Here is a 24,228-nt window from a genome sequence, read left to right on the forward strand (position 1 = left end):
AAACACCTGCACAGTGACACCATCACTCATTAAAGTTTTGTTTTTATTTCTAGTTTAAAATCAAAATTAGTTGTTCTCTGTAATTACATTATATATAGATTTATAGAGACATAGAAAAGATTTTTTTGCTTTTGTTTTTCTGCAAAAATCTGTAAATAAAAAATAAAACAAACAAACAAAAAAAAAAGGTGGCAGCTTCTGTCCCTCCGTCTGTCCGTCCCTTTGTTGCTCCTCCTGCCCCTGCCCTCCGAGGCGCTTGCCAACAGACCAGGAAAGGCTGGGGCCACATCTCACTATGCTCCCTACAGCCACAGCCGGGGACGGACAGAAGCACGTGGAGCTGGAAAGAAGAAACGCCAGCAGAATATATTAATATCTCATATTTTGTTTTATTTAAGTCCTGGGGACTTCAGGTGGCAAAGGGCAGCAGTCCCCACAGCCCAGGCAACTCCTGGAAAGAAACGGCATGGTTTCCAAAGTGCAGGGCCTTCCAGGACAGGGCACGTGCCCTCGAGCAGGAGGAAGGCAAGAGGAGGCAGAGAGATCCCGTACGTGTCCCTGCCGCTCGTCCCTGCCGCTCGGTCCCCGAGGCTGTGGCCAGTGAGGAGGGCAGGAAGGCTGGGCTCCCGGTGTATTTCAAATAGCAATCAGAGGGTGGGATGTGCAGCCAGCCCCCCTGCGCGGGGGTGCGTGCGTGGCACCCCGCGGGCCACTGGCCAGGGGCAGGGGGTGTGGCGTGCGGTGCTCCGTAAGGCAGCGTGCGGCCATGGCGGGGTAACACTGCGGTGTGCTGCTGAGATGTGCTGCTGAGAGTGGGAGCTGCCAGGCCCTGGCCGGCCCCGGTCCGTGCCCGGGCGGCCCAGCGGTGCCCTTGCCCTCCGGGGGCGGCAGGTGGCTTTGCGTGGCATCTCAGAAAGCTGTACTGGCCATGCTGGCTGGGGCAAAGATCCTCGGGAGGCTGTCCAGGGTCTCCTCCAGCCGCCGGTGAGCTGATTTACCATCTTCCCCTGCAAGTACAGGCTGTGGTCAGTGAACTGCACTGCAGCAGCTCTGGCCCCTGCCCATCCCCAGCCACCTTCCCCGGCCGTTCCAGGGAGACGTGGCTAATGCCTGGCAGCGCTGAGCCTGCGTGCTGCAGCCACGGAGCAGAGACCTCCCTCATCCTCCTCAGCACACCCCTGGGCAGGTCCCAGCTGGGATCTGGCGCAAAAAGCCCCCAGAGCTCCTGATTCAGATGCTGCAGATCCTGTTCAACTGTCTGCTCTACCCCTGCCCACACGGGGCCGGGGTCACCCACGTTTGGGCTGTAGGAGCGCCAGCTCATGGAGAGCCTGGCGTGGGGCAAAGGGACCCAGGCTTGGGGCTGCACCAGCTCCAGTGTCTCAAAACAGCTGTGCACATCTGCATGCACTGGCCCAGGGATCCTGAGGGCTTCCCCAGGACCCCCGAGCACACACAGGGGATGCACACATCCATGCTACAAAGCTGGCTCCAAGACCTTTGCCTGGCACCACAGCAGTGGCCATCCCCAGCAAGAGATGGTGACATGGACAGTCTGCTGGGACGTGGGACACAAGGCATCTACATGTGCCAGGGTGCCACAGGGACAGCACCTTCTATGAACAACCAAGACACACAGACTCCAAAACGTGACATGGCTGACAGGCTCTAAGACGGAGACATTCGTGAGCAAAGCGGCAGGAGCAGGGACGGGGAGAGGAGGACGGCTCACATGTCCCAACCTGTGCAGCAGCTGCCGCGCTCTGGAGGCCTAGAAACCCACTCAGATGGTTCTCTCAGTGCCATCTAGCAAATAATAAATAACAACCCGTCTTAGTGCTCTGTGGACACGGGATGCCTGGCCCTTGCTGCCTGCTGCCAGCTTCTCTTGCCTGGCAGAGCTTGGGGCACAATGGGGCAGAGTACACAGGGTAGGCAGGGACCAGCCTGGGACCCCTTTGTCCCACGGGCGCTGCTGGCCCTAGGAGATGCCGCTCGGGGTGCCATGGGTGGGGAGGGAGCCGAGGGCAGCAGTGGAACACTCACCACACAGCATCAGGCTCTGCTTGGCTGCCTCCCGCACAGGCTCCTTGTCAGTTTGGCACAGGTAAACCAGCTGCTCAATGCTCTCCTTGGCCTGCAGAAGGGAGAAGGGGGCTGAGTGTGGCTGGCAGCAGGGACAAAGCCCAGGGAATGGCAGCACAGGGTACCACAGCCCCATTGCACAGGGAAGTCCCTCATCCTGTCCCTTGCCTCCCCATTTCCCTTCCTGCTTCTCCGGCACACTGGGGGCACCCCCAGCTCCTCTCTCCTAGGAGCAGGAGGCTGTGCAGGTGCATCCAGAATCACATGTCAACTCCTCCACAAGATACAGCTCTGTCACCTCCACCCCACGTTCCTCTCACCTTCAGGCAGCCCAGCGCTGCGCACCCCGCCACACGTGTCTGCACCTCCTCATCCTCCAGCTGCTCCAGGTAGCACACGAGGGCCTGAGGGAGATGGGGGGTCAGTGCCGCGGCCCACGGCAGCGGGGGGCAGCACCTCGGGGGCTGTGGCACCAGCCCACCTCATCCCTGACCTGCCCAGCACGTACCCGTTGGCGGAAGCGAGGGTTTTCCGCCAAGCTGCGGAGCTGGGCTGACACGGCGCTCACCACCTTGCTGTTGCCCTCCACCAGGAGCAGGCTCAGCGCCTTCAGTCCCTCCTTCTTCAGGCGGCCCTCGGGCATGCGCTTCAGGGCACGAAGCACCACGTCCTGGTCGTCCGAGTTGAGGTTCTGTGCCAGCAGCGCTGTGGGGAGCCGCCGGCTGAGCCAAGGTGCAGGGAGCCCAGCAGCACTGCCTGCATCATCCAGATGCCCCTGCTGCCGTCACGAACCCGTCCCCGCGCACCCTGCACCAGTGCCATATGGGGTGCCAATGCATGGAGCTGCTGGGTTACCCAAGCCAAGATGCTGGGGACCTACAGCAAGGACTCGGGGTGCTCAGGAAGGCAGCAGAGGAGCGGGCAGTGCACTGGATCAGACCTGGAGGTGGTCATGGCAGCACTGCAGGGCGATCCCCTATGGCCACCCTCCCCTCTGGCACCCTGTGCCAGGGTTGGGGGGCAGCGACGACCCACCTTCCTCTGCCAGCTCCATCATATGGGTGTCAAGCACCAGGGCACCGAGTGACTCAAAGTGGCTCCAGTACTGGAAGATGGTGACCTGCTCACCCTGGGCGCTGCCGGGCCGCCGGGGCAGCCGCCGATTCAGCACATCCTCCACCAGTTTCACACACACTGTGGGAAAGGGCTGGGGTGAGCCACCCCTCTACGGGCTCCCAGCGTCCATAGACCCCCACTCACAGTCACCCAGCAAGGCTGGCAGCTCTGTCCCTGCACAGCCCAGGTGCCCACTCACCCGTGTCAGCCAGACCAGGGTGCTGCTCACTGATGGGTGCTACATACTGGGCGCTGAGCACCTGCAGGAACCGCTCCACGGGGCAGGTGTAGATGTTGGGCAGCTCCACGCAGCGGTCCCAAAGGGACAGCACACCCTCCTTGCGTGTCGAGAACTGCACCACTGTGGGGACAGGTTCTGTCAAGCTTCCCCGGGCCACAGCAGTGGGCAGGTGGCTCCTGCCCTTTGGCTGGCCTGGCCCCTTGCCGCCCAGCCGTGCTCGAGGGGAGACCGGGCTCCATGCAGCCCCTGGGGTGGCATGGACGGTCCCCTTGGCCACATGTCTTTACCTTCGGCAGCAGAGCCAGCTGCTCCTGCTCGCTCCTCCGTCAGCTGGCAGACGATCTCCAGCACCTGCGCCTCCTGCAGCAGCCTGTCCAGGGCATACATCTCCCGGCACCGCAGGGGACCAAAGGTGCCCAGCTTCTGCAAAGGCACAACCACACCGGCGACTTCAGGGACAGAGCTCACTGCCCCACCACAGCCTCTGTGCTGCAGCAAGAGACCCCTCGACAAGGGACCCAGAACCCACCCCAAGGCTTCCCACCCCTGGACGTCTCCCGCCACCATGCCCCAGCCCCTTCCTCACCAGCAGCAGGCGGTTGCAGTTGTTGAGGTGAAGCACCAGGGCTTTATCCAGGAACTCGTTGCCGGTGCTCATGGGGTCAGTGCTGGCCTCGGAGCCACTGCACATGCCAGTGTCGTCTGCCCCCATCTCGCCAGCACTGGGGGCCCTGCTGCCACGCCGGGCTCTGCCAGCCCTCCTGAGCCAGGGAGAGACCGAGGCAGCGGGTCAGTGCAGGGAGACCTGCACCTGGCCCTTCCCCACCCGCCAGGCAGCTCCTGGAGGACCTACAGTATCATGGCACCAGGACTGGGCAAAGGAGGAGGTCCCAGGGACATGGGGGCTGCCTGCCAGCCCAGCCCCATAGAAAGATGCAGGGTGGCACCATGCCACGGGAAGGGCCGGACCCTGCTGCTTCTTGACCCAGACCTGCCCTGGGCTGTGATGGGCTGGTTTGAATGTGCTTGGGCACCCTGGCAGAGCTGGGCAAGCCCTGTCCTCACTGCCCCAGGGCGCATCCTGCCCCACGCCCCATCCCGTGGGCCCCACTGCACACCTCTCCTCTTGGAGGGACTCCTCCTCAGAGCCCTCCGAGTCCTCCATGTCGGAGGTGTTGAGGAAGCTGAAGCTCTCCAGCGCATGCTCCACTGTCAGGCTGATGCTGGAGGCCCGGCTGAGGAAGACGCCCTGCTTCTGCTGCAGAGGAAGGCACGACGGGGTCAGATCGTGGCTCGCCAGCCAAAACAGCCCTGCCACCCACATCCCTGGGCGCTGCCAGCAGTGCCTCCAGCCCCTTGTTCCCAGGCACTGCCAGCCGGGATGGCCCTGCCACCTGCATCCCTGGGCACTGCCATCTGGGATGGCTCCATCCCCCATGTCCCCAGGCACTGCCAGCCGGTATGGCCCTGCCACCCGCATCCCTGGGCACTGCCAGCCAGGATGGCCCCATCCCCCTCTGCCCTGGGCACTGCTGGGAGCCCCTCACCAGCAGCATCTCCTCCAGGCGCTTGAGCTCCCGTTCAAGGGGCTGCAGCTCTGGGAACTGCCCCCGATAGTCATCCAGGGCCGAGCCCAGGAGGCTGATGGCCTCTTCCAGACCTGAGTCCACCATCTTCCCCCGTGGCACCTCAGGGACGCTGGCAGGCAGTGGCATGGTGGGGACGGGGCTCTCCTCCACGGAGGCTTGTGCCAGTGCCAAGGGGATGCCGGTGCTGCAGCCACCCTGTGCTGGCACCTGGCTCCGCACCTCGGCCCCACTGGCCTCCACCTCACAGGAGGTAGCCCACGCCACGGAGGCGCGGGGCTTGGCCTCAGCACCCCTGTCCTGCCTTGCCATGGCAGCTGCCACTGAGGCGCCAGGGAGGGGGTCCGCATCCTGCTCGTCCATCCTCGGGTCCTCCGGGCTGGGTGCAAGCTCCCAGGGGCTCTCTGCAGCCTTGGCTTCCATTGTGGCATCCACGCTGGCCTCACTGATGTGGCTCAGAGTCCGGGAGTAGGGCATATGCCCATTGGCCACCGTCTCCTTCTTACTGTTGCCCAGCTCCTCCAGATGGCTCCCAGCAGGGGGGATGCCGGCGGCCCCCTCGGCCCCCTCCTCCGGCTGCTGGGAGAAGGAGATCTCGATGGCGGGGGCGGACGCCTGCACCTCGGGCTGCACGATGGGCTTGTGTGCGGCATGGCGGGTGCCGCCGGACAGCTGTGGGCTGGAGGAGTCATCCGAGGACTCTGAGGAGATGGACCAGGCTGTGCCATTCTCCAGCTCCTCCTGGCGCCGCAGCATGTTCTGGGGAGGGGGGAAAAATGGTGTCAGACAAGCCCCCTGGCCACCCCTGCTCCTCCAGCTGCCTTCCCTTCACCAGCAGCAGAGCCAGCCAAGCTGGGGGGCACCAAGGCAGCTGTGACCTCCAGCACAGGCTGCCATACCGCCCCGGCTCTGCCAGCGCAGCAGGACGAGCAGTGAGGATCTGGCAGAGCACAGCTGCCTCTTCCAGCCCTGCTCTGCAACCCACACCGGGGGGGTGTCCATCTCCCCAGGCCCAGCCACACACAGCTTGGAGCCCCAGGATGCCAGTGGCTCCCCAGCATGGTGGCCAGCCCCAGCCCCAGCACTGCAGGGTGCGACGTAGAGGCAAGGACACCAACACACCACAGCTGCGAGGATGGCAACAGCTCCAGCACCAGCTCATGGGAGGCAGCGCTGGCCATCACGGCAGTGCCATGCCAGTGGGTCACCATCACTGACCCAGTGCCACACCAGTACCCTGTTAGCGCCACACCAGCACCATCACCATGCCAATGCCACGGCACAGCATGCCAATGCCACCAGTGCAGGGACATGGACAAGCTTTCTACTCACTAGTGCCCATCTCTTGCACAAGGGCATGCAGACCAGAGGGAGCCAGGCTCCGCCACCCAGGCTCACCAAGCTGGGGGACTGCCTCATCAGGGCTAGCCAGACCCCCACCTGGCAGGATCAGGCCTCTGGGCGTCAGCGAGGGCTAGTGAGCAGGAGACAAGGAGCGGCTACGGCTACTGCAGGATGGCCACACTGCTGGGCTAAGCTACTGGCCGGCTCCAGCCCTCACACTTACACGGCCCTGCTGCGGCCATCTCCCAAGCTCGGCCGAGGAGACGTCGCCGCAGGAGCAGCTCTGAGACAGCTTCTTGAAGAGTGTCTCCCGAAAGATGTCCAGCAAGGACCAACCGTGCTTGTCGGCCGCCCGCCCCGGCCTCTTGGGCAGAGAGAAGAGGAGCTGTGAGCACGGGAGGAGCCGGTGCCGGGGAGCCATGGCCGGATGGCTGGAGAGGAGCTGCGCACCCCTGTGCCGAAGCCATGCCACCCTCTGGGATGCAGCCTGGGCACGTCCCCACGCGACCCCTCCACGGGCCACCCCTCCCACATTACTCCTGCCTGGCGCCGCACTTACGTAGAACGCCTGTTCCCGCAGGGACGGGGTGTCGGGTGGACTCTGGTTGTAGGTGGAGAACCTCTTGTTCACTGTGGAGGCCTTGTTGACAGTGCTGGCTGCCGAGGGCTGGTCATCCTTGTCAAAGGGGCTGGGGAGAAGAGCAGGGAGGTGAGGGAGAGTGCCAGCCTGGGGGGGAGTCTTGGCCTTGCTCTGCAGCAAGCAGGACACCAGGACCCCATCTGGTCCAGCTCTGGTTTTCCATAATTGCAGCCCAGTTTTGGGATGGGGGAGAGCCTGGGGCAGGCCACCTCTGGCCACACCACACCAGGCATCCCCAGCCCTGCCACATGCTACCAGCAATGCCTGCTGAGACACTCACTTCCAGGTCACCTCCAGGCTGAGTTTGAGGGTGCCCAAGTCGTTGATGTCCACAGCCACTACCTGGGGCAGAGCCGCAAAGAGGTCCTTGGTCTCACAGGACACATTGCCCACCACAACGTGGTTGGCCAGGCTCTTTAGCTCTGTCACCTGCAGAAGGAGAGGGATAAGAACAGATGAAGACTGTGACTTTGTCTTATCCATGCCATGTCTGCATCACGCTGTGTGCCTGGATACCAGCACCACCAGACAGCCTCCTCCCACCCTGGTGAGGGTGAGGGTTAGGTGAGGTCCTGGAGGGAAGCCCTGCCGGGATGCAGGGTGGCAGCCGGCCCACACCATCCCTGCCCACTTCTGCACCATACCTTGATGGAGAGGAACTCAGTGATGAGGGGCAAGAAAACCATTTCCTCGCTGTCCCACACCTGCTTGCTGTTCACCTCGATGCGCCCCCGCAGCTTCCACCGCTGCCGCCCATACTTCATGAAGATCTGGGGATGCAGAGATGTGGGTGTGGGGGAGATACAACACTAGGGTGGTGGGTGCTCTCTGCACTTTCCCAGGCACAGCCAGGGACCCATGCCACCCACCACCGCCCTGCAGCATGCCCTCCACACCAGTGCCCACCTACGCCCCCCAGGCACCCCACAGACTGCAAGGGCAGGAGAAGAGTAGATCCCAACCCATATGGTCCCACCAACCTCATACTGGTCACCAGCACAAAGCCGGGCAAAGCCTGCCAGTCCTGCAAGAGAAGGCGGAGGGGTCAGCGACAGCAGGCAGGCAGGCAGCAGGCCAGGGACGGAGCAGGACGCCTTCCTTACCTTTCATCCGGACATGGAATTCGCCCAGCTGGCTCTCCAGCTCATTCTCCAACAGACACATGTTCTGGGGACAGACGGATGGACAGCACCTATTAGCAGCCACCCATGGGACCCAGCACCCTGCCAGCCCACCCCAGCCCACTGCCTCACCTCTGTGTACTCCTTGTAGCCCTTGCTGGCCTCGGCCAGGCTCTCGCGTGCCTCCCGGCTGCCTGGGGAGCCCGTGCTGTAAGCCTTGACCATGTTGTGGGCTCCATCACGCAGCCGCCGCTGGATGCAATAAGCCTCGTAGAGTTCATCTATCTGCAAGGATGGGCCCGAACTGCGGTGAGAGGCAGAGCAGGGGACAGCACAGCCATCCCAGCGCTGCACTGAGGTTGCCCCCAGATGACCCTGGTCCCCAGCTCTCACCTTGCTAGCATGAAACTCCAGGCGACGTAGAAAGCGCTCGATTGACTTCACTTGCTGGAAAAGTAGAGGAGACGGCGTGAGCAGCAGCCCAACCGCTCCGCAGAGGAGCTGCAGGTCAGGATGTGCCCTGCTGTGTGCCTGTGCTGGGTCCTGGTCACCAGCCCTCCTGGAAGGCGCAGGGTGGCAGCTGGCACTGAACAGAGCAGAGGCTGCACCTGCATCCATGTGCTGCAGCATCCTCCAGCCTCCCCTGTCTCCCAGGAGACACGCCGGGCTCCAGGGTGCTCTTCTCCCAGCCTCAGAGCTAACCCAGGCTCAGCACTCGCCAACAAGAGCTTTTGTTGACACAAAGTGGGTTGCAAGCCCCTGTCTGTCTCTGCTTATCCCCTGCCCGGACCCATGCTGCCCACAGAGCCCTGATCCCACCCCACGGGCACTCTGCCGTGCAGGGGACGAGGGGCAGACAGCAGGGCACTGCAGGTGGGGAGGGGCTGGCAGCAGCACATCCCAGGCACTAGGAAGGGGGACACAAGGGGGACAGGGCACCGACCCTCCTGCTTACCTTATCCAGATCGTAGAGAAAGCCCTGGAGGAGAGAGAAGAGGGATAAGACGCAGCACAAAGCCAGTTCTGCCCACCCAAGGAGACCCAGCACATTGCATCCACCACCCTTAGCATGTTGGTGGAGACATGCAGCATCCAGCCAGGGCTGGAGACTGCATGACAGTAGGACAGGAGCCCTGTGCAGCCCAACACCAGAGCCTGGGCTGGCCCCTGATGTCCCCACAGAAGCAAGCAGCCTCTGCCCTGGGACACAGATGGACCACAAGCTGCCCCAGCTGTGCCCACAACCCCAGCCGTCTGCCCAAAGCACTGCTCCCAGTAAGGCTCTTCCCAAGCGACACTCACCAGGCGCGAATTCCTCTTGGACTCACGGATCTGGGTGCTGAGCTTCTCCAGTTCCAGCTGGTGCACTTCCAGGTAGGCTCTGGGGCAACCACAGCACGGTGGTCAGGCTGGGACACTGTGCCCAGGGCTCCCACCACTCACAGCCCACACCAACCCAGCACATCTGGGCCTGCATCCCCAGCTGCCGCTCCAGCACTCAGGCAAGGGAGCCCGTGTGTGCCTCTACGTGGGACCCCACACAGCTCCGGGACCCCAAGGCACTGCACCCAGGAGACCTGGCATGTCCCTGCCTGGTGACAGCAGAGAGCTGCCAACCCTGACCCACATGGCAAGCTGTCCCCGTGCCCCCCAGGGGCTCCCTGCCTCCAACCACCCGGCCATGGGGAGCCCAAGCACTTACGTCAGACCTTTCTTGAGAGCTTCGTACACCTCATCGAGGCGGTTGGGCTGAGGCACCTTGGGTGGTGGGGATTTGTGGGACATTGAGAACATCCTACTGACCCTGGAGCCAGTCTTGCGGGAGACAGTGGGGGTGAAGGGTGAGAGATTCCTGGGGAAAGAAACAGGCAAACCCTGGGAAGCTGGGGTCAGCACACAGCACCGGGGTCTGCCTGGGTGCCCCAGCCTGCCAGGCACCCTGTCTCGAGGCAAGAAGGAGCTCTGGGATGGAGGCCAGGTCCGCCCAGACCTGCCTGCCTCTCCCAAGAATCCTCGGCAGCCAGTTTAACCAGCCAGCGGGGCTGGGCGAGACAGGGCCGTGAGGCTGGGCAGCACTGCCTGCACCACATGCCTGCAGCCCCCCCAGCTGCGTTCGGCTGCCCCAAAGCCATGGGAAGGACAAGGAGGAACCTGTGAAGCTGGCAGTGGAGAAGAGCGGGGAGGTAACCCCGTCCCAGCGGGGTCTGAGGCTGGCCACAGGGTAGCCTCCGCAGAGGGCTGGGGTCCCAGGTGCCAGTCAGGAGAGCAAAGGCACCAGCTGGAGCCAGGCTGCATTCCTGGAGTGCCCATGGGGACGTCCCCAGCCCTGGCCACCCTCTGAAAGGGCCCTGCCCTACTCCATCCCCAGCACCCCAGGCTGCCAGGGGCACGGAGGTGCTCCCTGTGGTCTGGGCACTGTGGCAGGGTGACACATGCCACCGTCTGCTTGCTGGCCTGCTATCGTGTGCTCCTAGGGACAGGCAGGGATCCCAGTGGGTGGCAGCACCACAGCATCCTGGGGACAGGCAGCCCTGTCACCCCATCACAGAGTGCAGTGACATGGGGCAGGGACATCCTCACTGATTCTGCGCCTCTCCAGATGTCACCAAACCTGCTGCATGGAGCTGCTGGCCACCTGTTGCCCCACCACCGCTTCAGGGACCTCGCCGGCAGACCCAAAGGGATGCCAACCCAGAACCCAGGACCCAAACACCACCCTTCCTGCCTTGTGCAAGGGAGTCGCTCCCCAGCCCAGTGAGCAACGCCCCACTCAGACCGGCTCTTCCCTTCCTCCTTCCAAGGCATCATCATACCACCAGTGCCCCAGAGACACTCCTCAGTTCCCAGCCCAGGGCCAGACCTCCCATCCTATGCCACTCATTGCAGGAGTGGCCAAAAGACTTCCCCTAATCACTGGTGGGGGGAAATGAATGTCCTGACCTCCTCCTGAGCTAGAGCGATGGGTCAGTGCTTGATTTCCACCATCCCTCCTCATTCCCATCCTCCAGGGTGGTCCCTGGAGGCATCCCCCACAAGCATGAGCCACTTGGCTGTGGGCATCCAAAAGCCCTCCCTCTTCCCTGTCCCCAGGCAAGCCCCTATGGCAGCCCCTAGATCCAGCGATATGCCAGTGGCCTGGAAAGTGTCCCTTGGCCCAGAGGCTGGACAGGACTTGGGGATGAGAGCCGAGCAGGGCTGCAGGACTGCTCCCAGCACAGGGAGGCTCTGCCTGGGCTCGTGCCCACCCAGTGAAAGTGTCCACAACCTGGCAAGGCAGCCTGGCGCTGCCTTCCCCAGCCATTTGGCTGAGAGATGTCTCTCCCCTGGCACTGGTGGGTGCACTGGGAGGTAAGGAGCCTAGCTGGGTGCTAGGAAAAGGGATTAAAAGCATTCAAATGCCATAGTCTCGCAACCCAAACGCACAGCATGTCCACGTCCTAAGAACCACCTGTGAGAGTGCAGCCAGGAGCTAGGGGTGGCACAGAGGAGGGTGGCAGGGATGCACAGCGTGTGGGGTGGTTCTCACTGACATGAGGTTCAGCAGAGAGGAGGAGGAAGGGTATGATGGGACTGCAACATCACCAGTGGCTGAAAAGGACGAGTAGGGAATGGCTGCTCCTTGCAACACATCTGATACGCAGCCAATAAAACCTTTCAGCAACAGGTTTGAAATGACCCAGAGGAACCCCTGATTCACGCCAGCACTCAAACCCCAAAACTGGCTGCCGCAGGATGTTGAGGCCATTGAGACACAATGCTTCAAAGCACCCCAGCTCCTCCACCGCACCCATTAAACAAGAGGTGGTCACAGAGAAGCTCTCAAGAGCTGGCTGAAGAATGAAGGTGAGCTACACCTGCCCCCTCCACGTGGGGTGGCAGGAGCTGCAGGGCTGCCAGGTCCTCACCCAGCCTGGGACACAGCACAGCAGAAGGGGGGGGTGACGGGTTCTGTCTCCTATCTGGCCTCAATGCCACCTGCAGCCCCCCCATCCAACATCCCCTGGGTACCACAAAGGTCCCTGAAAGACATGCTGGGACAGCGGGTTGGGAAGGTGCCTTGAGATGCGCAGCAGGTCCCACCACCATGCCCAAGCTTGTCCCTATGCCTCGTGGCAAGCAGCACGAGCACCCATCTCCTACCTGAAGGGCCGGTCGGCTGTTGAATTCACTCCAGCGAAGGACTGGCTCCTATTGATCTTGGTGACCAGGACTCGGCGCTGCGGGCGCACAGACAGGGACATCGTTGAGTGTGACCTGGAGGGCCTCCCTGAGGGGCACAAGAGAAGCCAGTCACCAGCAGCAGGGTGGAGAAACACGCAGGCAGGGCTGCCACCAGGACCAAGAAGGGCACCCATGGACCAGGGTGGCTACAGCACCCATGATGGGCTGGGAGCCTTCCCTCCGTCTCAGCCCAGGGACAGTCCCGGTGGCACCAGGGACGCGGGTCCTGTGCTGCCCCCAGGACGCTGCTGGTGCCCTGCCCTGGGTGGAGCAGGGCTCTGGACACAGTGAGCACTCAGCAGGGACAGACAGACGGACATGTCCCAGCTCAGCTCCTGTGGGAGCCAAAGGAAGGGGCTGATGCCCAGTGCCTACCATGGCCCTTCCCAGACATGGCAGTGGCAAACCCTGCGCTGTGTCCCAGCCTGGCCACCTCCTCCTGAGCCCCACCTTGTCCCATGTCCGGCTGTCACCCGTGCCACCCCACTGCAGGGCAGGAAGGGCGTGGGGCTGGACCCAGCCACGCAGCCCTTTGCTGTCTCTGCGTTCGCATCCACCCGCTCCAGCAACCAGGAGGGAAACCCACACACAACAAAGCACTTTGGAAAGTCCTGGCTCCTTTGCCAGGAGCTCTGCATCGCGGAAGGAAAGGCCGAGCCATTCCCTGCCGGACCCTGGAAAGTCCACACAGGCAGCACGTGGCCAGCCCCACGGTGGCCACAGCCCTGCCCACTGCTCCTGGCAGTGCCAGAGATGGTGCCAGGAGTCCTGACACTGCTGCCGGTACCTGCCTGTCCCCGCCACAGTCAGTGCAGTCGATGCCAGCCAGGATGGAGCAGATTTCTGAGTTTTGGGGCCAAGACCCAGCTGCCACCCCACATTGCAGAGAGCATCGCTGCAGCCCTGGCCAGGGCTTGGCAAGGGCAGCCCAAAGCAGAAGGCAAGAGCAGGGGCTGTGGGGCTGCTGGCCTCGACACCCCAGCAGTGCCAGCGGGGCACACAGAGGAGCCCAGCGTACAGGAGCCAGGTACTGGATGCTCCATCTCACCCCAGTCACCACTGGTGCTGGCTCAACCCCTCTGTCCCTGCCAGACCCCAGAGCCAAGCTGTGGGCTGGGGAGCCAGGAGCTGCCGGGCACCGTGTGGGCTCGTGCCCAGCAGTCACACACGCTGCCACGGAAAGCCAGGCAGGGCTCCAGGGGCACGCAGCTTCCCCCACTGGCAGATGGGGCCAGAGCCAGCTCCCCACACCGTCAGGGGCTTACTCCGCCTTTCCTCCTGCCCCCAGCATGGCGGGCAGCAAGCCCCTGGCCTCAGCAGCACCAGGGATGGCACAGGGATGCAAGCGCTGCTGGGGGTCCCACCACCATCCCCATTCCTGCCGCGGCGCAACAGAGCCCGGCTCCAGCCGACCCTGCGTGGCACAGACCTGCTCGGCCGCCAGCGGGCATCTGCCTGGTGCTGCGCTCCTGGCCACCTCACAGCCATGGCCGGGCGAGGCACGAGCTGGGGCCGCTCGGGGTCAGAGCCAGTCACTGCCAATGACCCCTGTGCCAGCGGGGCCAGGAGGCAGCAGGTCCATCGGGTTCCCAGCTCAGGACCACGGAGCAGCTCTTGCGCGGGTCCCACCGCCTCGGTGTTATCTGGGTGATAGTCCCTCCAGTTTCCAGGACAACACTGTCCCAATTAAGCTAATTAGAAGGAGCTGTAATCCCTGGCAAGCCCAGCTGACCTGCAGGGCCTGGGCAGATTACTCTCTGCAGGGCTCTTTAATCTGCTCCCCACCAAGTGAGCAAGGCCCATGGCACCTGTGCTTGCTGCCCAGCTTGGCGCTACAGTGGCTCATCCATAGGGAAAGCACCCACCACCCCAAAGGTGGGGCTCTCTATGTGTGGCGCAGGTCACAGCTCCTACGGGGTGCGCACAGCCCTGCCAGCCCACCCTTCCCCAGCCCATGTTGCCATCTGGGGCACAGGGTCCTCTAAAGTGGGTCACCGAGGCAGGAGCCTGCACTGGGGAAAAGGATGCTGAGAGCATCCCAGGGCAGGAATGCTGAAAATGTGGCAGGGGAGAAGGATGCTGAGGGTGCTGTGGAGGACCAGTGCCCCAGCACAACTCCCCAGGAGTCAGAGCAATCCCCAGCCACTTGCCCAAGCAGCTCAGAGGCTCCTGCAGCCACCTGCAACTGCACTGGGTCATGCTCCAAGGCACCTGAGCCTCCTGTGCTGGCACGGGGAGCAGGGCCATCAACAGCAGCTGCTGACGGGACCACATCTCTGTGCTCCAGCCCAGGGACCCAGCTCTCCCCCAAACACCCACCGCAATGCACTGCAACACGAGGCCACATCACTGGCAGGGTGAGTGCAGACATGAGTTGGCACCAAGAGACTGCGCAGCCGTGGCACTTGCTGCCAACCAGCCCAGCAGCCGGCCACGGGCACTGCCAGGTCCTGCCAGTGCCAGCCTGTCTGCCGCAGCATCCTGCATCCCCACGGCTGGCACCCTGCAGCATGCCAGGGCCCCAAAACCCCTTCAGGGAGGGGGACACCAAAACCTCGCTCTGTGGGAGCAATGCCCTGGGAGCCCCAGGGATGCTTGAGCCCAGCACAGGTGGGCAGCCAGCCAGGTGCCGGTGGGCAGAGCTGCCTGCATGAGGCAGGGCAGGCAGGGTGCGTGGTCTCCACTCCTGGCACACTTGGCTCATGGTGAAGGAAAAAACCCTGGCGCGGTGCATTCCTGACATTACCGAGATAAGAGGTACCTGGTACCGCAGCAGCATGGCCAGCCCCGCGGGGAGCAGGGCCCGGGGCACGCTTGGAAGGAGCCGCCGGCCACTGCGGCTCACCCAGACTGGTGAGCCCCGCACCAGGCTTACCAGAGGCTGGCACCACGCAGAGCACTGGCACACTCGTGTCCCTGCTGTGGGCTGAGCCCCAGCCACATCCCTCCCTCTCCCGAGAAGGAACCGCAGAGGTCCTGCCCCGAAGACCCAGCCCCTGCCAGCCCCACCACCCCCTGCCCTTAATTAGGGCTTTGGGGCTAACAAAGCTGCCTCCTGACCAAGCTTTTCACCTTGCCGTCCTGCGCCGCAGACCGCCGGGCGCAGAACAACCCCGTCTGTCCGTCCGTCCACCCGCCCGGCCCCGGCCAGCGCTGCCCGGGGCAGAGCAGCAGCTGTGAGCAGCTGGCGGGTGCTGCGGCGGGGGTGCCGGAGCCCACCCCAGGGCTCTCCAGCCCGGCCGCCGGCTCCTCTCCCGACAGCCGGTGCTCTGGAGATGATTGGGATCCCAGGAATGCCGGGCTGAGCGGCGGAGGGGGGGGGGGGGGGGGGGGGGCAGTCCGACCGGCTGGGTTGGTCCCAGCTGGTTTCTGTTTCCGACACTCAGACATCAGCCCCAGGTCGCTCCAGCGGGTGTATCAACACTGCCCTTGTCGGAGACGCCCCAGACCGGCTCTCCCCGAATCCTCAGCCCCAACGGCTCCACGGGACCAGCATCTCCAATAAAGTCACCCATTGGAGGCCAGCGACGCCTAGGGTGCCAGACCCAGCACCCTCCAGCACCCCTGGAGGGCACCCATGGCTACCCAAGGGGCTTCCCCAGGAGAGGCTGGCAGGGCTGGGCTGTGGTCCCTATGCCAATGGCACTGTGGCCACCTCGCTGGCACAGTGGGGTACCAGTGTACACCCCCCCCATACTGCTGTCCCCCCAGTGAAGGCATGGCACAGTGGCCATGAGCCAGTCCATCCTGCCTGTGGTGTCTGTGGTAAGTGGAGTGTCCTGCCATCTCATGCCAGCGTCACAGCCCCTCCATCCCAGCACGCTCCAGTGAACCTTGGGTGCCTGGCAGGGCCAACCTCAGGAGGCTGCGAACCCCAGCTGTTGGCTCAGCTCCCCCCAGCCCTGCCGCGCATCCTTGTTTGCACAGCTGCGTCCTGCAGCTCCTGCAGCCCCCGCGCATACCCCGGCCCCCCACCAGCCCCTTCCGGCCTCAGCTGGGCCTTGGCCGGCTCCCGGCTGGGCTGCAGCAGCTCTTCCCTCCCACCACCCGTCCCTTCCCGGAACACGGGACAGGAGTGTCCGGGGACCCACGCCATGCCATGCCATGCCATGCCACCTTGGTCACGGGGAGCCTGGGAGCCACCTCTTCCCTGACCTTCATGTTCTGCCTCTCCTCCAGGCAGGCAGGACACCCCCTGCCTGCCCCTGCGCTGGGCGAGGAGGGGGACTGGGGGGGTTTGGGAGCAGGATGACTCAGGGAATGGCATCCTGACCCCCTGTGACTACCCGGGAGCCAAACTCCCAGCCCCGGGGTTGCAGACCCCGCTGGAGCAGGGGATAGCCATTTGGGTGCCACGAGCCAGGGGCTGGATGGGTGCTGGTTGCTGTTGGCCCCATGGTGCTGGGGTCCATGGCAGCGGTACCCACCCTCACAGCCCCGGGAGGCCAGCTGGCTCCTTGGGCCGAGTGGGAGGGCGGCAGGAAAGGGAAGGAGCTGCAAATGGGAAGAATTGGAGGAAGTGCTTATTTACCCTGCGAAGTATCACCGAGGAAGGGCAGGGCAAGGCACAGGCAGACACTCACAGCTGGCTCCCCGGGGGGGAGGGGGGGGGGGGGGGGGGCGGGGCTCGCAGCCTCCCACCCTGCCACCCATCCCACGGGCTCCCAGTTTGCAGCCAGAGGGGGATGCAAGCCCCAAACTGGGACCCAGGGAGGTGGCCACTGCAGGGGCCGGGGGTTCATCAGTGCTTGGCTGTGCTCAAGCCCAACCTGTTTTCTAGGATGGCTCCTGAGAACCAGTCCAGGACCACATGGTCCTAGTGAAGCGGGTCTCCTACCACCAGAGGCACAGACCAAGCACCCAGCCAGGATCCCCATGGCTTTGGAAGCCTAGGGACCATAGCTCACCCCCCGTGCCCTGCTAGATGGGACTGCAGCCCAGCCAGGGGCACCAGACCCTGCTCCTGAGTGGGCTGAGACCACTCTCTGAGGTGCTGAGATCCTTTGGAAGCCTCCTCCCGGGGCTAGCATAACATTGTGAAGGTCCCACATGCCACCTTCACTACTGCCTGCTCACCTCCAGGGTGCCCTGCTGCGTACCAGTAGCTTCCCCCCTCAAATTCTTCCCAGGCAACTTGCCCCTGTGCGCAAGAGTAGCCCCAAGAGCCCCTGTTCTGCCCAGATCCCCCGGGGCCACCGTGCCAGGGATGCTCGACATGGAGCCAGGCTCTCTTTGTCCTCATTAGCGCAGCCACAGACAAAACATGGACACATGAGAGGGAGAAAACTAATTTGCTGAGAAAAACCATGGTGCCGTGGCACTGGGGACGCATGCATTGCCCGGGAGCAGCAGGCAGTCGTGACCCCTCTCCTGCCTTGAGGCGCAGAGCCTGGGCCTCAGCATGGGCAATGGCAAGGCCAGGCAGCTGGCGGGCCTTATCCTGCCACGGGCACCTTGCCCCAACACCCCATCGCTGGACACAGAGGTGACAACCATGTCCCTTGCAGGTGGTGGGTGCCCATGTCCCTGGTGCCCCTGGCAGGGAGAGCTCTTCTCCTGGGGAAACCGCTCAACCAAAACAGCCCCCCCGCAAGCCCAGCCGGAACAGCCTCAAACACCTGGGGGTCCCCAAATCAAGAGCGTTTGCCGGCCAGCCCCGGTGCCGCCAGTGCTCAGTACCTTTCGGTTTGCCGTTCATGGTGGGCAGCGGCAGCACGTCCCGCTCGGGCTGGGGTCGGCGTCCCGGGCAGCTGTTGCTCTCTCATGCCGTCCGTCCGCCCGCCCGTGCTGGGGCCGCAGGGCTCCCCCCGGGCCGCAGGGCTCCCCCCGGGCCGCAGTCTCCTCCCACGCTTCCCCTGCCCGAGGGCTGACATCACTGCCCAGCGCTGCAGCCCCGGCCCTGACTCAGGGGCTGAGGACGGATGGACCGGAGGACAGGGACAGGGGAGGGTGCCCATCCCCCTTGGAGGGAAGGGGCCCCACCAGCACCGGCTGCTCCAGGAGCACAGCACGGCTCAGCCCACATCCTGCCCTCCCCATCGCCCCCCTGGGGAAACTGAGGCACGGTCACAGGGGAGGGGGCCCCGCTGCAGCTTGCTGCGGTGCAAACTCCCCCCCAGCCCCTCTCCAGGTTTAAAGCAGGGGGAAGAGCAGGGCGGCAGCCTGAGCCGGGCACTGCAGCGTCCCCCATCAGCCACACGTGCCACACTAGCTTCATGTCAGCCAGCTGGCCCCAAGACTGCTCCCCCCGGAGATCCCCTTTCCCCCACACCCAGGGCAGGCTCGAGCCAGGGAGCAAACACCGCCCTGCCCAACGCACCGCTGGCCCTGAGCCGCTGCCACTCCCCTTAACGGGGGGGATGCTCCAGGCACAGCCCCTCGCCCCAGCGCTGCCGCGGGCAGGCATAAAGCCGTGGGCAGAGCAGGCAGCTGATGCTCACACCACTGCAGGGAGCAGTGCCAGCAGCCCTGCTGCTCGCTTCTGCAATGCTTTTTAAAAAACTATATATATATATAAAACCGCCGTGGCTTCACTGCAGGCTTCCCACGGTATGCATTCCCACGCATCCCTCTGGGCAGCCTGCATCACGCAGGAGCCACCAGGAAAAGGGTCTCCTTGCTCAAATGTCCCCCAGTTTGTGTCATCCAGGTCTCCAAAGCCTCAGAGGGGAGAGGAGAGCCCCAAGGGTTCCTCACAGGGCTCTCAAAAGATGTTTGGTGCCATTCCCATGCAGGAACCAAGGATGCTGTGCTCCCCACGGGGTCCCGCTCCCACAGGGCAGCGTGGCAGGCCCACTTGCCCTCTACGCCAACCCCAGCAGCACCTTCTGGCCCCACAACTCCCTGTTTAGAGCACAGGGATACCCTAAACAACCAGGAGAGTCTGTGGCACAGATGTCACCCCTTTCCAGCGCTGCAGGTCCCTGCATGGGTCCTGCTGCTAGGGTATCCAGGCCTGGCACCCCCCTCCAGCTCCAATGCCAGAGGCTGGAGCAGCCAGCTCCATCCAGGCTGGGACCAGCTGCCATCACGACGTCACTGGGGCAGGAAGAGACACCTCCCTCCCAGGCTCCTTTCCTGTTTGCTGCTGCTTTTAGAGCAAGGTCAGGCCAGGTTCAGAGGGAAAAGCATGGAGCAGAGTCTTGGGGGGGGGTGCTCACAGAGATGGGGTACTCCCAGACAGCTAACCCCCACCCTAAAGGCAGAGCCACTTGTGGGGCTGTTTCCCCAGCCCAGACCTGGTCCTCTCCTTGCTGGTCCCTGTGCAGGACAGGGCCAGCACACCGCAAGGCAGAAGCACCTGGGACTCCCTTATGCATAGCTGCCCCACCACAGGCACTCAGGCGTGTGGCTCTGGAGCCAGGCACAGCCAGGCCTGGCAAGCTGGGGCTTGCAGCAGTGCCACCAAAGAGCATTGCGTCCCAGGGCACCCTCTCGTCCTGGTGTCCGGGTGGGTGCACAGTGCCCGTGCTTCTGGGGGCAGCTGGAAGAGCTGGTGAGACTGAGCTGGCTGCGAGCAGCATCCAAGGGAAAACCACCCCACAACTGGCAAATGGAGGCACCTTGTCACCCACCTGCCTGCAGCCTCCACACTGGCATCGTGGCCATGGAGGGGAGCCAGCAGCCCAGCACGCTGCAAAGTATGGTGCAGGGGGACTCACCTCCAACCCAGCCTTCCAGAACTTGCTTGAAGACCATGTCTCCTGTCTTGCCTGGATGTGATGGATGGAAGCCCATCCCCCAGCTCTCCCCACCGACAGGCAGAGTCCTACCCAGCAGCTGCCATGGGCAGGGGGCCACAGCCTAGCTTTTCACCCCTTGCTTCTTCTCCCGGGGGAAAAGCATCGCTCCTGGCACCACCCTGGGACCAACCAGCCTTCTGCAAAGCCTCCACTGCGCTGGCAGCCATGTGGAGCCAGTGCCCGGCACATGGCCAGGCAACGCGCCCGCAGCCACGGCCCATGCCAGCTCGTTTGCTCTCATTAAAGGTTAACAAGAAAGCCATGCTAAAGCTGCCGGGAACTGTGGAAGAGGCGTTCCCCTCCCCACTGCCACGCAGAGTGGAGGGATGTCTAGGCTTCCCCACCAAAGGGGTGACAGCCAGGCTGTGCTCCTCCCGGGGACCCTGCAGGGACCCTGCCCCTCCGCAGCCCTGCCTGCAGCCCTGTGAAGGGCAGCCGACTGTGGGCAGCGCAGGCAAGCCGTGCGGCACAGCACCATCCTGGGCATCACCCACGAGGAGGCCGCCCGGAGCAGGCAGGAGGTGGGGTCGTGCATTCAAAAGGTGGCAGAGGACACCAAAGGAGGACATGGGCATGCAGCATCAGACATCTCCGAGCACCTCACAGCACCCTGCACGGCTCCCAGCAGGGCCTGCCAGCTCAGGGACACCTTGCCAAGGGAGGGCAGAGGAAGGGCATGAGCTGTGCCAGCACTGCCAGGGCCTGGGCAGTAATTGAGTTAAATGCATCTCTGTCCCTGATCTGGCCAGGGACAGGGAGCGGGTGCAGGGAAGGGGACAGCCCCTTGGCCACACAGGGTGCCAGTCACCTCCCCACCTCAGGGGACTTCCCTGGATGCTCAGCTCAGCTCCACCAGCCAGGGCAGCTGCCTCCATCCCTCCTACATGGCAGAGATGCGGGTGTAACGCCCCGAGCGCACCCTTTTTGGGGGTGTCCCTGTCATGCCCTCCTCTAGCCAGGCCGGGAGAGCTGCCCCGGGCATCCCCACCCTTACCACAATAGCTGAACATGCAAACAAAACTCTCCGTTGGCAGCAGTGCTTGGACACGCATGTACAGCCATGGCCAGTCCGTGTACAGGCAGAAGAAAAATCCAGACTCCCCAGAAGGACACTCCCACTTCCCTGCCCTCCATGGGACACAGGACTGGCTTCCCAGAGACCCCATGTCCTGCCAGCACTGAGTCCTGGAGAGGTTCCCTGACTGCTCCATGCTGGCCCCAGGACCACCAGCACTGAGGCTGTGCCCACCCAGCTCAGCCCCTGGAGAAACCACCAGTCACATGAGCACGGTCCCCTGGTGGCACCAGCACTAAAAACCAAGGTGATGGAGAAGTTATTTCAGGCTGTTCCCAGACAAGCAGTCCCCTGACACAGACACCCTTGCATGGGTGGGAATGTCACCACAGCTGGAAATGTGGCACAAAAGGGCGCAGGCCAGGCTCAGCAGGTGTGCAGCGGGCAGCAGTCACTGCTGGCCAAAAGAGGCTGGGGAGATGAGTGCTAGCACGTAGGCACCAATCCGGTGAGGGGCCAAAGAGCTCCTGGCCACGGGGGAGACCTAGCAGAGGCAGAAGGTGTCAATTCTGGCAGAAAGACCCACCGTCATGGCTTGGAGAACCATGGTGGGTGACCAGGTGACCTGTGGCCAGGCAAGAGCCAGTCCTGGTCTGGGAAAGCCCAGTTCTAGATCTGCAGATGGTCACCCCTACCACAGTGCCAACCCCTCTGACTTTATTTTTTGCAGAAACCATCAAAGCCAGCTCAAAAAAATCCTCACAGCCCAACGCTGCAGATCATATGTGGAGTTTTTTCTGCAGGTATGATGCCCCAAGGGGTGGAGAAGGACCAGCCCTTGTGCTGAGCCAGGTTCTACCCACAGCCAGGCTGGCACCATCGCCCCCAGCAGCATCCTGTGCTGGAGGGGCCGGGCACCCCGCATCCAGGCACCAGGGCCACGTCAGACTCAAGCCCTCGCTTCCTCGCATCGTCCCCACACGGCAGCAGAAATAGAAGCGATATAAATGGCAGCCCTATAAATAAACCCAAAGCACAAGGCAGGGAGTTCGTCCCAGCCTGGCAATAGCCTCAACCCACACAAAGCCAGGGCTTGCTCTGCCTTCACTGTCCCCTGGGGACCCCAAATGCCAGCTCCCTGCCGGCGAGGGGTCTTCCAGGTCCTGTCCCTTAAGTCAGAGACACAGCAGAACTCCCAACACTCCCTCCAAGCCTTGGCCACCAGTGCTCAGCACAACAGCACCCCTAGGGGACATCCCCACGCCCCTGCCCAGCTCCTCTCAGGGTGGCAGCAGGGACTGGACAATGCCCGCCCTGGGTAGACTCCTGGGGAAAGCAAGAGCTCTGGCCAGGAGCCTCAGGCAGGGTTTGGAAAGGGATGCCCCTGTCCCCACCACTGTCCCTGCTGCAGATCAACAGTTATCCCACCGGCTGCACCCCAGCACACCCCACCCCTGCCCTGCCCATCGCTGCCCGTGCTCCCACACTCAACCCCACCATGTCAGGTCCTCCACGGGGGCTCGGCCACCACCACACCAGCTCCCACCACAGCTCCTCTCCACCCGGGGGCCTGCAGCGATGCATCAGGGAACTCTGCCAGCCGAGGACAAGCAACGCTGTGGGCTGCCAGCCCGGCACTGCTCGATTTTGTGCGGCGTCATAGCCAGCCCTGCCCAGGGGACACGGCAAGGCTGGTCCTCAGCCACCAGCCCGGAGGTAGGTTCTCAGCCAGCCCAGGGTTTATAGGAAGGCCAGGACATCCCAGTGGCCTCAGCAGTCTCCTCTGGGAATCTGGCAAGGGTAAAAGCCGCCGAGGCTGCTTGCAAGTCCCGGGACAGCCAGAGATGTGGCAGGGAAAGAGTTAATGGTGTGAGGCCTTCCCAAGCACTTCTTGGCAGGGTGGGGAGGGCGGGAGATAGAAGGATCGGGCCAGCAACAAAGCGCGATCTGTCTCATTAATTCCTCTGAGCATTCCTCCCTCAGTCACCCAGGAGGAGGAGGCAGCACCCAGCTGACATGGAGCACCCAGGTCCCCCCGGAGCCCCCCACGCCCCGGAGCCCTGCTTGGGTGCAGGGGTATGACGGGGGGGAGATGGGGGCAGCACCTCCTCCAGGACCGATGGCTCTGGTGGCCCACAGACACTCGGGCAAGGCCCTATATGGCTGCGGGCAGCGGCCATACCCCTGCCCAGCTGTACCCCTGCCTGGCCGTAGCCCCTGCCCAGCCGTACTCCCTGCCCCTGCCCGGCTGTGCCCCCTACCCCTGCCTGGCCATGCCCCCTGCTCAGCTGTACCCCCTGTGCTGCCGTACCCCCTGCCCGGCCGTATCCCCTACCCCTGCCTGGCCATACGCTTTCCCTGTTGCACCCTTGCCCGGCTGTGCCCCCGGCCCTACCCCTGGCCCGCAGGGCCCGGCCGTGCCCCCTACCCCCGCCCGGCCCTACCCCCTGCGCGGCCCTTCCGAGGCCCCGGGCAGGGCTCCCCACGCCGCAGAGGAAAACAGCCGGCGCCATCCCAAACCCGGGAGCGCAGCAGCGGCCGAAGGAGCCAGGGACGAGGGCCGGGGCACACACACACCCCGGGTGACATGGCGAGGGGTGCTCGCCCCCACAGCCCGCGGTCAGGCCGTCCCTCCCCGGCCGCGGTGCCGGCCCTGCCGCAGGGTGCGGAGACGCCCCGGGAGCGGCGGGGAGCGAAGCGGAGCCCCCCGGCCGTGCCCCCCGCCCCGCCCCGCCCGCCGCAGCCGCGCACCGGGCGCCCACCCCGGGACCGGGCGGCGGGCGAGGTTCCCGGCAGGCGGTGGCGGACGGCGACGTGGCCCCCCCGAGGGTGTAGCCCCTGCTCGAAAGCCACCCGCCCCGCTCCCCCCGCCCCGCTGCCCCCGCGGCCGGCGCCTCCCGGGCGCGGGACGGGTGCAGGGGTGCCGGCGGCACTCACATGTCCCAGGCGAGGCGGGGGGCGAGGCGGGGGGCGAGGCGGGGAGCGAGAGTGGGCCTGGCTCGGTGCATCCCCTTTGTTCCACTCCCATGGACGGGGAGCAAGCGGGGAGCTCGGGCAGCTTTGGCAGCGCCCACCCCGGCGCTCTCCATGGAAACGCGGGAGCCATGTGATTTCGGC

General features: G+C 64.0%; 1 protein-coding gene across 5 annotated transcripts; it reads right to left on the bottom strand.

The window, feature by feature from the left end:
- Positions 1–25: 25 nt before the first annotated feature.
- Positions 26–24,228, bottom strand: RIPOR1 (RHO family interacting cell polarization regulator 1). 5 transcript variants are annotated; one of them, XM_055818602.1, is made up of 24 exons: positions 24,049–24,228; positions 12,274–12,400; positions 9,836–9,985; positions 9,436–9,514; positions 9,089–9,112; positions 8,527–8,580; positions 8,266–8,418; positions 8,116–8,179; positions 7,993–8,036; positions 7,657–7,782; positions 7,293–7,441; positions 6,932–7,061; positions 6,596–6,736; positions 4,990–5,787; positions 4,561–4,700; positions 4,029–4,203; positions 3,730–3,865; positions 3,401–3,562; positions 3,121–3,279; positions 2,594–2,790; positions 2,406–2,489; positions 2,047–2,137; positions 1,743–1,806; positions 26–1,007 (listed from the first exon to the last, which is right to left on the bottom strand). In XM_055818602.1, exons 1-23 carry the CDS (start codon positions 24,215–24,217, stop codon positions 1,784–1,786), a joined length of 3,375 nt encoding a protein of 1,124 aa, XP_055674577.1. In that variant the 5' UTR covers positions 24,218–24,228; the 3' UTR covers positions 26–1,007; positions 1,743–1,783. The 5 variants fall into 5 exon arrangements, with proteins under 5 accessions (XP_055674577.1, XP_055674576.1, XP_027637651.2 ...); XM_055818601.1 differs by lacking the exon at positions 1,743–1,806 and having other exon boundaries at positions 24,049–24,225; XM_027781850.2 differs by lacking the exons at positions 1,743–1,806; positions 24,049–24,228 and adding an exon at positions 18,034–18,277.

This window comes from Falco peregrinus, chromosome 14, assembly GCF_023634155.1.
Source record: "Falco peregrinus isolate bFalPer1 chromosome 14, bFalPer1.pri, whole genome shotgun sequence".
Classification (NCBI taxonomy): Eukaryota; Metazoa; Chordata; class Aves; order Falconiformes; family Falconidae; genus Falco; species Falco peregrinus.